Source organism: Gymnogyps californianus, chromosome 8, assembly GCF_018139145.2.
Source record: "Gymnogyps californianus isolate 813 chromosome 8, ASM1813914v2, whole genome shotgun sequence".
In the NCBI taxonomy this organism is placed as follows: domain Eukaryota; kingdom Metazoa; phylum Chordata; class Aves; order Accipitriformes; family Cathartidae; genus Gymnogyps; species Gymnogyps californianus.
The window spans coordinates 18,795,106-18,810,485 of record NC_059478.1 but is presented as its reverse complement, the minus strand read 5'-3'; the positions used below and the strand labels follow the sequence as shown (position 1 = coordinate 18,810,485).

Genomic DNA, 15,380 nt, shown 5'->3' with positions numbered 1-15,380 from the left:
TCTTTCCTAGAACTTTAAATGCTACTTCGAGGATGCAAGTATCAAAATGATACTTGATGTTTCTTTCCTCACACCTTTTGAAGAGAATTTGTTATATAGGTTTAATCAAGCATTTGGTTTTTAGATACCTGATAGCCATAGTATTTTAAGGTACAAGGATTTTTTTTTTATCAGTGTTTAAAATAGACTGAAAATTAAACTATATTTTAGGAGCCTAAAAGTCATCTCTAGTATATATTTAAAGCAAATGAGAAAAAAAAACCAAACCACCTTCCTGTTTTTGCTCTCTCCCCACCGAGCCCCACCCCTCCGAGCCCCAAACCAGATTCCTTCCATCTAGGAAGGAAGCAGTTTTAGACCTGCAGGTAGAGCAATTCAGGTTCCGGTTAGTAGTGCAGAACAAAACTAGCAGCTGTGGAGTCCTGAAGCCTTGATTACTCTCAGATCAAGACTAGAACTAGTCAACGTTTAGTAGCTGCTCCTACCAGCCTAGTACGTGTCATGTTCACTATTTAAGAACTCAATATTAGATGCTTTTTGCTGCCAGAAAAGGACCTTGCTTCTGCTGAGCATGACCATGCAGCCTTCCGTATTTGAAATGCACATTCCAAACCCCATCTTTTTCTTTATCTGTTGCTGCTTCTTAACTTTTGTTTCTTTTAAAACCTACAGCTATCATATAAAGACAGTAAATTGATGCATCATGATGGAATTAAGCTATGCTAGCTGAACTTAGTAACATACGATGCTGCTGTTATATTATATTGCAGGATTTTTCACATTTTGTAACAAGCTTTTGTAACAAGCGTATAAGGCACCCTAAGAATATATTAAATCCCACCAGCAAGATACAGCAGTAGTTCTTGTTAGTTTAAAGTTTTTGGCCCCTCTTCACGACCATGTTACAAAAACTGTATGTATTTCTAGAGATACTGTATGAAGTCTTGCATCATGATGCGTATGCAGGTACTAAAATGTCACTACACAGCCATGAAATGCAATTGATACGTGTAAATAACATGGAAAACTAGTAAAGTTGAGGTTTTTAAACACAGGTAAAAATTTGTTGTCAGAGCTTGAGCTAAAATATCTTGAACTAGCACTGTTGTTAGACTGACTCAAAAAGTCTGGTGACTGTGACTCTCCTACTCTTGGGGGAATTTTACACTTATGCTTTTGTTTGGACACTGGCTATCACATCTGAACTGAAGTGAAATCCTAGTGAGAGCTTGTTTAGTATGGCTAGTTAGCCCTTGCACTCTTTTAAAGTAACAGCTCTGCATCTTGATCCTTGAGTTGCTAGATCTTATGATTGTACAGAGGTAACTCTTGCAGAACAATTACTAATAAGTAATTTCCTGTGTCTATGTTTCCTGTTGTAGTCACGTGAATTAGAAATATCAGTTTATTGGCGTGACTGGAGATCTTTGTGTGCAGTAAAGTTTCTGAGGTTGGAAGATTTCCTGGATAACCAACGGCATGGCATGTGTCTCTATCTTGAACCCCAGGGCACTCTGTTTGCAGAGGTAAGAATGTTTCGTTGAAGCACTTGAGCATACTTGCAAGTATTGTATTGCAGAATAGTTTAAGAAGTTTTTCTTAAACTTTTAAGAATGCATTTTGTTCTGAAACTTGGATTATAACACACGTTATTTGAACTGCAGGTTACGTTTTTTAATCCAGTTATTGAAAGAAGACCAAAACTCCAGAGGCAGAAGAAAATTTTTTCAAAACAGCAAGGTGATTGTTTAATATAAACATGTAAAGCTTAAAAATTGTACAGATCTGTGATTTTTTTTTTTATACAGAGACCTAATATTTGCCTGTGAATAAAGCTGTTAATAATGAAGGATTTGGCATGGCATTTAGAAATGTTTTGTTTTCGAATTCCTTATTATGCGTTAGCATTTAACAGTGAATAATTAGGAATTGCTAAGGAATATGACAAATTCAGTTTGTTCTTCATAAACTATAAACTGATTAATATGAATTTTTTTTTAATTATAGCTTTTGGTAATAAGTAAGGAAATTACTTGCACTCTATTTCCTTTTTTTCACAATATCCACAGGCAAAACGTTTCTCAGAGCTCCTCAAATGAATATTAATATTGCCACTTGGGGAAGGCTGGTAAGAAGAGCTATTCCTACAGTAAATCACTCTGGCACCTTCAGCCCTCAAGCACCAGTGCCTGCTACTGGGCCAGTGGTTGATGCACACATTGCTGAACTAACACTGCCAGCCAGGTAGGTGGTATCTACAATTTTTAAGTACTTTTAAGAGCAAGAGTAACAGTGAGATGCTTATGCCCTAATGTATGTAATGTATGTCAAACCTGTTTATTCTGCAATACTGCAGACCTTTCGATGTTTTCATTTTGGACATCCATTTTATAGACAGATCTACGCACACAAGATTTGTTTTAGGAGAAATCTACATAACGTGCAGTTTTAAGTTGGTTTTCATACTATTAAAACAGTCTCTGAGGAGTTATTTATTTTCTTGCTAGTGACTCTCCTGTAGCCAAATTGGACTTTGAACTTGAGCCTGAGCCTCCACCTGCTCCACCCCGTGCATCTTCCCTTGGGGAAATATGTGAATCTTCCTCTGAGATAAAGGCCTCTGATGTGCCATCTCAGGCAAGTAACTTTAAGAATTTCAGGCTATACAGTTTAACAAGGTTGTAATATTGGCATCTTTATGATGGATTTCTTCCCTTATATTTCAGTATATGCTCCCTTAACTTACACATACAGAATTGTCTCAACAGAATGCTCCGATTAGTCTTGGTGGCAAACTGTTTCCATGGTTGGTGTGTTTAACTCTCTACGTCATTGGTTCCACCACAGAAAAAACAAAAGCCCGAAATCATTAGAGTATTCAGGAAAAAATGGTTTTATTAACAAAGAGCAGAATGACTGCAGCAATACGTTTCATCAGTCTGTTAAAAGCTTGCTTATCTGTATTGTCTTAAAGTATACCATTTTAGCTTAGGTAATTCTTGTGTTAAGAATTTCACCTGCTTATAGTAAAATTTCTCCATTCATTTGCCTTCACAATCAGTTTTAAATTTTCAGACTTCATTTTCTTCGCAGGATGAAGTAACAACTTTTGATTTTGAAAATGGCAGAAATAGTATTGTCCCAAAACTCCAGCCTGAAATAATCTGTGAGCCTGATGCCCCCCATTCAGACATAAAATACACCAACACCCGAGAGCCTGAAGATAGAAGGTAAAAATGCAGTGGTTTTGCTCTTGATAGGAATAATATTTCTTAAAGTTAACAAACTAGAAGATTTTTGACTCGTTTTTTATTTACATAGATCACAACAAAGATTTCAATTCAGTCTGAAGGATTTCAGATGTTGTGCTGTACTGGGCAGAGGACATTTTGGAAAGGTAAATGTCAAAAGGCTATATCAAATGTCAAAGCTATATCAAAAACTAGATATAGCTCTTAAATGAATCGCTTATCTTCTGTTTTAGGTGCTGTTGGCAGAGTACAAAAACACAAATGAGATGTTTGCTATTAAAGCCTTAAAGAAAGGAGATATTGTCGCTCGTGATGAAGTAGACAGGTCAGTTTGTAAAATATAATACATGGACTCCATAAATCAATTGTGTTTTCTTTCTGCATGCAACACAACTGTGAGCTCTACCAAACAGTAGTTAAATTCAGTGAAAGAGCAAAAGAAGTTGTCATCTCCCTGCTTAGTTGGCTGCTGCAGACATGTAGTCTTCGTTCTGGGGCAAGGAGGGAGCAGTGTAGCCCAGGAACACTGATTTGTTTTAGTGCCCCCCTTACCGTGCCTGTACTACAGCTCTGACTTAAAGCTGATCCTGTTTTTCATTTAGGTTCTCTTGCAATTATTTAGTCTAATTACTTGTTCTATAGACTTCCATCACATTTCAGGAGGACAGTGACTATGTTTCCTTTACTGGCAGAAACACCTATGATGGTATTTCCCAACCTATAACATACTGTCATACTTTGTCTATCACGTTTTCCCTTAAGTCCTGTGTATAGTTCACTGTTGTTTTGTTTTTTCTTTTTTTAATCTTTTTGCCCCAAAACTCAGATTTTTCTTTGCTTGGAAGTGAAGTGGCAGTTACAAACCTGTCTAGTTTTCGTGCAAGAAGGTGCTTTTGTAACTGTTTAGTAGTGACTATATTCATTTGACTTGCAGGAAGAAAGGTAACTGTATTAAGAATAAGCTACAAATTAACCAATTGGCTTAAGGAGAAATAATCTGGAATTACTCTAGATAGATGTCTATAATATTGTTACTGTTTTCCACTTTATGTATTGTACACAATTAAAATAAAAATGGATTGAAGCTAATGTCACATGATATCGATGCATACTTGATGCAAGTCTTGAGTATTTGGAAGGAAAATTGGCAGGGCACAATTTTCATGGACTGCTAGGTTTCCTTTTTCATTTGTGAAAGCCAAATGTAACTTTGTGGAAATCCTGGCATCAACTTAATGTGTGTGCGAGTATTAAAACCTCTCTCTCAAAACAAAAAATGTTCTTATCTTATCCAGAGGAACAGAGGAAAAAACATAAGGTATAAATTCCCAATAGTTTCTGAGAGTTGAAAAATTGTGGTTCAGGATTCAGCTTTAAATTTTTACTGATCTTCTGTTTGCAGCTTGATGTGTGAAAAGCGAATATTTGAAACTGTGAATAGCGTAAGACATCCCTTCCTGGTGAACCTTTTCGCTTGTTTCCAAACCAAAGATCACGTTTGCTTTGTAATGGAATACGCTGCTGGTGGGGATCTGATGATGCACATTCATACTGATGTCTTCTCTGAACCAAGAGCAGTGTGAGTATCCATCCCTTTATCTTCAGAGGCTGGCTAATAAAAAAGATCAATAATAATGGACTTCACATTCTGAAAAGCAGGACTAAAATCCATTGAAATTTTAACTTTTTCAACAGATTCTATGCTGCATGTGTGGTTCTTGGACTTCAGTATTTACATGAACACAAAATAGTATATAGGTAAGTAGTCATTGACCCATTTCCAACAGATGAATTTCAGCTATTCTGAATAGTACTGAAGAAACATCAGTGATGCAATTTTGTTCTCAAATGTTCATTTAGAGATTTGAAGTTGGATAACTTATTGCTGGACACAGAAGGCTTCGTGAAAATTGCTGACTTTGGTCTTTGCAAAGAAGGTAATGGCCCTTAAATTTTCTTTCTAGGGGAATTCCATAGTCTGTCTTACTCTTGACTGTTCCTGGAGACTTTTGGACTGCCAAACATGTATAGTGTATACTTAGTCTGTATCATTTGAAGGAAAAAATACATCTCTGATTGTACAAACGTGGAGATAGGAGGAAGTTCCTTAGTAGGGAATTATCAGGAGCATCTGAGCATAGCCCGATTTTTTTTTTTTTTTTTTTTTTCAGTTGTGAGCATCACCTATTCTGATTCTTACTTCATCCTATCTCTGCTTATTAGTGAGGCATACTGCTGCATTTTACAAGTTAGCAGAAAAACCATTAGGTGTTTTTCCTCATTCTAAACATGTTGACACTGTACAATGAAATCAAGTACCATTATAATCCATCCCTCACTCTTACTTTTTTACAAATGCATTATCTATTTTTTTCAACTCTGAAATAGTTGCAACTCTAAGTATATGGAAATGACATGCAAAGTATACTATAGCTAAAACAGAGACATTTATCCCAACAAGGAAGCCTAGATGCTAGAAAGGTACTTTCAAGCATCCCACTATTGGCCACTACCTTTCAAGTAAGACATAAAATAGAGGTAGCAACTGAAATTGCAGTGTCTTTCTTAAACCCCGTTGGGGGGGAAGATCTGGAAAGGTCCACTTCCTTCTCCAGTTCGTACAGCCTGTCCGCCTATCTTTTCCTTTTACATAGCCTAAGAGGGAATTTAGTAAATTCAGTAGGCATTCAAACATTGCTGTTGTCTTTAATATCCTAGGGCAAGTCCTGTGACTTTAGCTACAAACAAGTTCCATAAGTGACAAAAGGAAACGAGGACAAGGAAAGCTCTTTGGTTTACTGACTACTACAATAAATGGTTTTCTTAAGCTTTCTGCAGCACCTCCACTTGGAGTGTCACATCAGTCCTTGTGCTGCTGCTGTCACCAACTGTGCCCCTCTTGCAAATACACAGGGCTTATTTTGCTCGAAGTTGTTTCACTACACTCCGTGTTTTACTTTACTATATGTAGTTTTGCCACTACAGCAGCATCCACAGTAGGCATCTTTGACTAAACTAGTGAACCACGTTTTCTTCTACTAGCCAGTGGAAACATAGCATAAGATTGTTTGTATCTTTCCAAGCAGAGACAACTGGGTGACAAAGGTGTAAATGGAAGCGTAATTTGGCTCATTGCATACAGTTAGGGATAGAAAAACTTACACTGAAGCACATGTGGAACAAGGGGGTGGGAGGGGAGAATGGGGGAGTGTTTTACCTCATTGGCCTGAGCCTTCAGGACAGGCCCTGGAACTACAGTATCGGACGAAGGTGCTCTAGAGAGAGGTTTTACTTGCTGGAGGAATAAGTTGTAGAGTGGCAGAAAATACTGCTTGCTTTTCATTAACTGTAACTTTTCAGGAATGGGATTTGGAGACAGAACAAGCACATTCTGTGGCACACCAGAATTTCTTGCTCCAGAGGTGCTGACAGAAACTTCCTATACAAGAGCTGTAGACTGGTGGGGTCTTGGTGTACTTATCTATGAGATGCTAGTGGGTGAGGTAAGTTCTAGTAAGATACAATGGAGTCATAAAACTAATATATGTTAAAAAGGTTACAAAACTCAATATACCAGCCTGTCAACATTTAATGTGCCCTACCTGTCACAGTTGTGTCAATACTTGTATATACAGTATGTATAAGCATACCTAGTTTTACAGTGAGCATCTTAATGTGTTTCATCAAGAAAAAGAATTATTAAATACTGAGCAGCTACTTACCTGATACTAGCTGCTTGTAATGCTATAGAAGTTGATGAGTCATGTCACGAGCTTGAATTATCAGCAATTGTGGAAGTGAATGAGTTGTAGCTGGTCCAAGACTTAACCTCTAGATTTTTATTTTATTTTGTTTTTAATGACATCATTATGCCTTTAATCAAATTACAGTAATGGCACATTAATATCAGTGTCTAAGCAAGAATCTAGCACATCTGGTTTTGGGGAGCTCAGTTTCCAGCACACATCTGTTATTGTCAAATTTGATGTGTACAGCTATAGCAGTCTTCTGCTTTCAAATGCTTTTGGGGAGAAAATAACCTCCTTCGCTCCTGTACCTTGAATGGAAGTGAACTTTAGTGCATAAAACTGGATAGTAGTGAAAGATTATGCCAAACGCAATGCTGTTTACTATTTGAATTGTCCATGCGCTAAAATAGAATGCCCCAGTTCCATGTAAATGAGCTGGTATAAATAAATTACTATTGAATAGTTATTTACCATTGCGTATATCACTTTACCTTCTGGTCCACTTCTTTGTTATAGTATCTCCCAGGTAGCACAGTGATGGCTTACATGGTAAAAACCAGAGAAAAACTATAGATTTGCTCATCATTTTGGTCTTTTTCGAAAAAGATGATCATTCAACTTTCTTTCACTTCCTTTCGGGTAAAAAAGGACAAAAAGCTTGTAGGGTGTCACCTACATCTGTCAGGCCACTTCAAAACAGTTTGAAAACCCTTGAGCTGTAACATGCTAAAGATACAAAAACAAATTAGTCTTGACCACGTTACTTGTGAATGGCAGCTGTCCCAAAGAAGAGCTGATACGTACTTTCCACATTCCCTGTTTTATCTTGTGTCATGGTTCAAAGAAGATCCCGGTTTTAGGTGTTTCTACTTCTAAAAGCTCATTTTTAAAGCATAGTCCTTCAGTAAGAATTAAGGGATAATACCAACTTGCCTTACTTTTCTCTTTTCCTTATGGAAAACTACTGTATCTGTTTCTGGGAAGACTTCCTCTCAGGGTGTCTAATTCCAAACTGTCAGCTGAATATATATTGTTTTCAATTGTAAGTGATTTTTAAGCCTGTTTAATAGGTTTTGGTTTTTTGGTTTGTTTTTTTTTTTACTTTCATTATAGTCTCCCTTCCCTGGAGATGATGAAGAAGAGGTGTTTGACAGTATTGTAAATGATGAAGTAAGATATCCACGATTTCTGTCTACAGAAGCCATCTCTATAATGAGACGGGTAAGAACATAATAATATTACTACAGTATTCCCCTCTTATCCTGTTTCCTCTCCAACATTAAGGAAATTAATTACTTTTGTGAGGAACAAAATACTTCAAGAGCCTACGCTTGATATTTTTTCTACAATTAAATTTCAGACTTGCTTCATTTGTGCTGTGCCATGCTGCCTGTCACCTTCAATGAAAATTGTCAGTGCCATTCCACTTTATTCAGGAGCAAGTTTTTCTTTTTAAAATGTAAAACACTAGAGGCTCTGTTTTCTCCTCCCTGAACTGAGTTTCCTAGTCATATCTAACTAGAGAAGTTCAGCTCTCTTCTCTAGCAGAACACGGCTGCATTGACCTATTTGGTAGATTAACATTGTCACATGAATATTTTAATTCAAAGACTTCTAAGTCTTTTTGGTTTCATTCCAACTGGGGCAGGGAACACTGTACACAGGGCATCTGCAGTCCCATTCTTGGCAAAGAACAGCTGATTTTGTTTATGATTGCGATTAGCGCTATTCCTCAGTGTAATGCCTCTACTTATCTAAAGAAGATGCTTGAACCTGTCTGAGTTAGCAGCTTATCACAGTTGATAGAAAGGCATCTACTGGAGGTGATTCAAAGCCTTTGGAAGCAGCCTCTCCACTTACTTACTTAAACGTGAATATCTGACACTGAGTATCAGTCTAGCACCCAATTCAGCAATGTGCTGCAGCATCTAAGTTAAAGCATGTCACAGTAGTTACTGTGACATAAGTATTTCAGTAATAGCATAAATATTCTATAGCTTAAAATGATTGCTTACTCCCAGGGAGAGAGTGTTTGTCTAGAGAAAGAAGGAAGAATACAGTTTTAAGAAGGCAGTACCTGGGGAGCGTATTTTCACTGTGAAAATTATCATGCCAACATCCACAGGGGACTGCTACATTGCACCTAGAGTATGTGTACCGTGAACTTCGTGCTTGCAATTTACTAGTTGTAGCTGTGTGTGCACTGTTCCCATTTGAGAAATTCTTACATAATATAGTAGACGTTATTTTTTGATGGCTGCGTCGTGAATATATCAGCCCACCCTGCTGCTGGGCACTCTGTCTGCAACAGGGGTCTGCTCACAGCAGTATGATTCACAAGTGGGAGCATCTAACTTCTGGTGTTAACTAGAAACCCCTTTTATTTGGCTGGGTGTGTAAAGCAGCATTCAACCCTCTCTTGGTAAGTCAGCTGCTGTGAAATAGCTGGGCGCGGGAGACAGCAGAGCAGCCTCTCTTCTGAGCCAAGCAAGAAATACAAGCCTATGTAAATTCTGTATCCTCTCCAGCAAAAAGCACACTTTCCACTATGTCTGTGCTGAACACTAGCCCACAAATCACCTCAGGTACCACAGATCTGCAGTGAGACAGATCAGTCTGCTCGCTCTCTGTTCATAGCTAGGCTGCTGGTGGAATTGTGCTAACGGGTTCAGGCATCTCTAAGAGAGCACTGCTGTCTCTAGCTATGTACATCTGAAGTTTTGTCTCCCTTTCTTTGAGGACCAAGAATTTTCTGTAGGTCAGGCAGTATGAATTTCACTGTCCATCTGATCTTGGTGTTGGCTCTTATACAGCAGCACTCATCCTCCCTAGTTCCTCCCCCTACCCCTGAATTTTTGCACTGAAATCTTGCATGTTTTGGCAGCTGCTACGAAGAAATCCAGAGCGGCGTCTCGGAGCTGGAGAGAAAGATGCTGAGGATGTAAAAAAGCATCACTTCTTCAGGGTGAGTACAAAGTAGTATTATTTCTAAGGCCACTACGGAGCAGAGACAGGAAACTAAACATCAGTTGGTTTATTTTACAGCTAATAGATTGGAATGCTTTACTGGCCAAGAAAGTGAAGCCTCCTTTTGTACCCACCATTAGAGGACGAGAGGATGTCAGTAATTTTGATGACGAATTTACCTCTGAAGCACCTATCCTCACTCCACCTCGGGAACCAAGGATACTTTCAGAAGAAGAGCAGGAAATGTTCAGAGATTTTGATTACATTGCTGATTGGTGTTAACTTCCAGACACTGTGAAACCCCAGCTGACTGGCTCACAAGAATGCCTCTCTCAGAAGAATACCGACCCTTCGATTGCTCTCTGTGCCACCTGTAGCTTCTGGTTTTTTTAAATCACATGAAGATCCTTTTAAGTACTGTTTTCACACTCTTGTGAAGAGTGGCCTCTCTGTATATAGTTTTTTAACTGAGCACTGGAAAGCAGGTCTATGGAGTTCTTAAGCTGAGTTGGTGAACCCAGGCTATATTAAGCTGCCCGCACACGGGCACACGTGCATTTGTACTGTTTCTCTCACTCTTCTACAGCAGATAACATCGCTTTTTAAAGTATCTGCCTTAAGTGGGAAAAGCAGACTTTGAGCTAGGTAATCACTTCTCTCTACTCAGCCACATTGAAATAGAAGCTTGGGATACTGATGACACTCACACAGAACACGGTTCTAGCTGGAGAAGGCAAATGATTTCAGTTAAATATCATCTTGTGCAGTCTATAAAACTACACATTTCTATGTATACCTTCATCTTGTGTTCTTAATGGTATTGAGAACAGCTATGCCTTGTTTTGTAAATTTTCTATGGTATTTATTAGGAAAAATGTTAAACCCCTTGCCTTTGCGATAACAACAGTGTAAGTGCTTCCATTACCAAGAAAAATCCAGAAAAATCCAGAAAGTTTACCAAAGCCACTTGCCAAACAGTTTTGCCTTCAAGCTTTTTAAGCACGGCTTAAAGCCCTGGTTGATATGAAGAATGTAACAAGGATGTTGCTCAGTCTAACCACAAAGAGCAAAGCATATGCATTTCCCAAGCCCATCCACTTCTGTACTCTAACTCATGCCTTTCCCGCTCACCGAGTGGACCGACCACCTCGATCATCCTGTATCCACTGTACAATATTGTATCACTTTTAGAAAACATAAGGATTTTCAATGTATACATGCTGTGAACATGTATATTTGGAAGTTGTAATGTATTCTGATGTCCAGGCAAGTAATTTAATTATACCACTTCATTAATTTTGCACAGTGGCCAAATGAACAACAATGAACTGAGGGAAAAAAATATTTGTATACATATAGGCCACTGAACTCCAGAATTTAGATTGGCAGTTACTGAGAGTAAAAGCAATATGTTGTAACAGAATGTATAAATATTTTTGATAAAAACAGTGTATATTTTATAAACCCCTTAACACTAAAAGCTGTACCTCAAAAGTTGAAAAATAATTTAGACCAGACACTGTGCATACTCATAAACCGAGACCTATTTTTGGCATCTGGTGTTCTGTGGGCAAACATTAATTCTTGGAAAATAACTTTCCCATGTGGTCCTTAGCTCTAGCACCATTCAGAGCCGATTGCGTAGGTAATCTACAGGTTCATCCTAGCCAGGAGTTTGCTGTTCATGGGCTACGACAGTGAGAATCAGCACTCAAATTAATTCAAAGCTTGTAATTTTATTCATTCAAAGAAGAAATGGGAACCCCTCGAGTGTGCAACGCTAAGGTGCTTGTTTAAAATCATGATGCTGGACAGACCGGCAGGGTCAGGCAGGGGAGAGGCTTGGGGGAGCGGGGAAGGTTAATCGGTCTAAATCAGGCATCCCCCCGCACACAAACGAGGACCAGCTCTTTACCAGTGCTACAAATCATGTTTGGCAGAGTGAGTCAACGTTTCAGCATTACTTGTTTCCAGATTCTAATTAATAGGAAACAAATTATTTCCTGTATCTAGCTGAAACCAATACTTTTGAGGTACAGTCAAGCTCACCCTTTTTGGTTCCCAAATATATATATGAGCATCTAACAGGGTGCTTAACACTTATGAAAGTATCCTCAAAAATACCTTTTTGTAACTACATCTTGTACAGAAATCTTTTTTTAATCTAAGTGAATCACTAAAAAAAAAAAAAAAAAAAAAAAATTAGAGGGCAGGGTATGTTCACCCAGTTAAGCTGAAAGAAAGCACTAATTTTATCTCTGTAGTTTTTTAAATATTTTTAGGCAGATTAAGATTTTAAACCCTAGATTGTAAATATATTTTGCTATACTTTATCTGTATGTGGCTGCTCAAGCACTTTGTAAGGAAATTAGGATATTTTAGAATGGTACACTATGCATTAAAATGAAATGTGCCTTTAACAAATGTCATTCTAAGTGTTTTGCAGTCATTAATATCACAAATTAAAGTTTTAAATAGAGTAATTTGTAAATTGTGTCCCAAACATGATTTTGCTGTTTCTTGAATTGACTTGTCGTGTTTTCTCCACAGGTAACTTCAGAAAAGAACTTGCAATCAGGAGGGGACTTACAGAAACCCAATCTCTTAGTGGTAGCTCAGGGTACTTCCATTCATTTTTTTTTTTAAATCAAAATAAGTAATTCCCGCTGAGCATACCTTCTTTCTGAGGCTGAAGGAAGACAGCCTCCTCTTGCTTGGGTGAGCAGTCCTTCTGAAGGGAGCAGGAGAAGACCATGGCTGTTGAAGTCTGGCCAGCTTGAATCGGCATTCTCCCTTCACAGGCTTCCTCTGAGGGCAGGGGGAGACAACAGTCGCTCCCCCCCTGGGTATTTCTTCATTATAGTCTCCTCCTTCTCCCCCCCCCCATATAGGAAAGCTCTGTAAACAAACACAAACCTATACCCAACCCACAATGAGCTTGTTCTTTAAGCAGAGAATGAAGCTTTGTTTTCAGATTGCATTTAGAAAAGAAATCTTTACTCCTAAGAACACATTAAAATTTCACATGAGACCATTGCCTAGAGACACTTAACTTCAATACTTAAGTAAGCAATCATTCCAGAAAGGGCTGGCTCCAAGTGAAGACACAGACAGTTTCAAATATCTAGTCTAAACTGCAGTGGAATTAACATAGGAAGTGCCTGAAGATACTGTGCCCTTGCCTTTGTTGTGTGGGGAACGCAATCCTTCAGCACTCCCTCTTCTCCCAGGCTCGCTGCTGAACCGCCGCCCAGCAAGGACATACAGGCATTAGCAGAGAACCCAAAACCTAGGAACACCTGAACTGTAGCCAGGCTCCTTGCTTGCACTTTAGGCTCTACTTGTCACACAGCCTTTGCTACCACTTAGCTTCAGTAACACAACAAGGTAATTAGCTAAAACAGGCTGCAGAGCTGCAACAACCTCCTACTCCAGCTCCCAACCTATCCCTGCAACCCCGAGAACTGCTGGTGTACCACACACACAGCTGCACACAGACATCCCCCACACCGCCGAGAAGTGCTCCAGCCAGGAACAAGGAGAGCTCATTTCTGAATGAGAAGCTTCTGTAAGAGAAGCCAAATTCCTTAGCTTCATCAAAGCAGCTTACTAAAAGGGTCGTAACTGCCTAAAAATGAATTCAGAGTTATACTAGTTTTGTCTCCTGGAATGCTTTATATTAACTGTAGTCTACTGGGAGCAGTAGTAACTGGTCTGCAGGATATACAGCCCCTTCAAGCATATTCCTGGTTCTGCCTCTCCGGGCTGCGCAGTTACTACCATCTCTACACCAAGGGAGGTACACGGACTGCTTGCAGAATTGCAGGAAGAGACAGGGTCAAGCCAGGATCGTACGTCCCTGCCTCCGTCTGCTGCACTCCAGAGCTTTGCACAGACGTCTTTCAATTTCAGTCCAGACAGCTTTTGCTGTATGCGACAATTTCAACTGCAAACACTCACCGCTCGCATGTCAAGTGCTCATGCATAATGCCTGAAAGCATTTAAAATAAGAGCATTATTGTAAATGTAAGTTTCAGCCATTTTTAACCTGCATGTAGTAGATTTAACATACTGATCTATGCTGGAAAGTACACTCACAGTAAAAGAACTTTGACCTTTACATTTTTGAACTGTAACAGCACATTAAAGGTCAGGCCCCGCCTATTCAAAGCATCACGCCTTCTCTCACAGAGGAGGTAGAGTAGCTCAGAGCAAGACAGGGAAAGCCCAGGTAATAGAAAATGTTGCAACAAAGCTTAAGGAAATCCATTAGACATTGGAATACAATCCCTCCAAACTACCAAGACCACCACCTTTAACATCTGCACCAGAAGTTTTCATGACTGCAACCAACAGCCTCAGCGGTGTAACAGACCTGTACACCCTTTGTTATTTGTTTACAGAAAAAAAAAAAAATCTTGAGCTGCCACATTTCAATAGAAGAGGATTAAAACTAAACCAGCAAGACAACGTGAGGGCTACTGACAATTAGTGCTACTAGCAGTGGACACACAGCCTTCCCTCTGGGTGGCTGAGGACCAGATGTGTAGCAAGCTGACCCCTCAGCTGTTCATTTCGGTAATTAAAATGAATTTGCACCTGTGATACAGAATTAACTCAGGCACCAGAAGCGTCCCTGTGAAGTGCATCTGTTGCTTTGCGCACAAAGGGACACTGTCAGGAGGCAACTAGTTTTCAAAGCTGTTAGTTTGGGGAGGGCTGAATAACTTCTGCCCTTCGCTCCTCAGCACCTGGCGCATCATCTCAAACAAGCAAGTGCTCACTTAGAACGTGACACTGCCAAAAGCTTAACCACTGGCCAGACTGCAGCGTGGGCTGACAGGCCACAACATTTAAGACAAGCTTTTCCTAGAAATGGTTTTTACCTTCCTTTCTACAGTACCAAGCATCACAAAGTTGTCAGGAATTCAACTACAGTAAGAGTCCTTACATTTCTCTTTAGCTGCTTTGTCATTGTGTCAAATTCAGAGAGGTGAAGCAGAGACACATCAGTGAAAATGAGGGACACTGTGCCAAGGATGTGACTAATCCTTTCACAACAAATTTGGAAATCTTCAGCAGCAGTTGTGCAAATATTCGAACCGCTTTTCAGCAACTGCTTGCATTCTGGGTTAAGTCATCCACACTCTACCATACAGCTAACTACAAATACCAAAGCCACACTAGAGATTTAAAATTGTCAAGAAAGCGAGCATTTAAGCAGCCTTGTGACCAAGTCCATAACTATGAAGCTAACTCTACCATTCTATGGACTGCATTCCAGTTCTCAGCATGTGGAACAGTATGTGCATGTCAAGTTGCACTCATATTCACAAGATGGTAAGTGTTTTTGGAAAACAGTTTATTTGGGAATTACATAATCTTTTAAATTTTCCAAAATACATCTTACTAG

At 39.2% G+C, this 15,380-nt stretch overlaps 1 protein-coding gene across 2 annotated transcripts in view; it reads left to right on the top strand.

The window, feature by feature from the left end:
- PKN2 (protein kinase N2) overlaps window positions 1-12,146 on the top strand; it is a 56,779-nt gene extending 44,633 nt beyond the window's left edge. For both annotated transcript variants that reach the window (XM_050900993.1, XM_050900992.1), the window contains exons 9-22: window positions 1,383-1,526; window positions 1,665-1,740; window positions 2,070-2,244; window positions 2,508-2,637; window positions 3,094-3,230; window positions 3,322-3,397; window positions 3,485-3,576; window positions 4,654-4,830; window positions 4,947-5,009; window positions 5,112-5,188; window positions 6,612-6,754; window positions 8,114-8,221; window positions 9,885-9,965; window positions 10,046-12,146. In XM_050900993.1, coding sequence (XP_050756950.1) covers window positions 1,383-1,526; window positions 1,665-1,740; window positions 2,070-2,244; window positions 2,508-2,637; window positions 3,094-3,230; window positions 3,322-3,397; window positions 3,485-3,576; window positions 4,654-4,830; window positions 4,947-5,009; window positions 5,112-5,188; window positions 6,612-6,754; window positions 8,114-8,221; window positions 9,885-9,965; window positions 10,046-10,249 — 1,683 coding nt within the window. In that variant the 3' untranslated portion in view covers window positions 10,250-12,146. The remainder of the gene's footprint in view (window positions 1-1,382; window positions 1,527-1,664; window positions 1,741-2,069; window positions 2,245-2,507; window positions 2,638-3,093; window positions 3,231-3,321; window positions 3,398-3,484; window positions 3,577-4,653; window positions 4,831-4,946; window positions 5,010-5,111; window positions 5,189-6,611; window positions 6,755-8,113; window positions 8,222-9,884; window positions 9,966-10,045) is intronic.
- The last annotated feature ends 3,234 nt before the right edge of the window (window positions 12,147-15,380 follow it).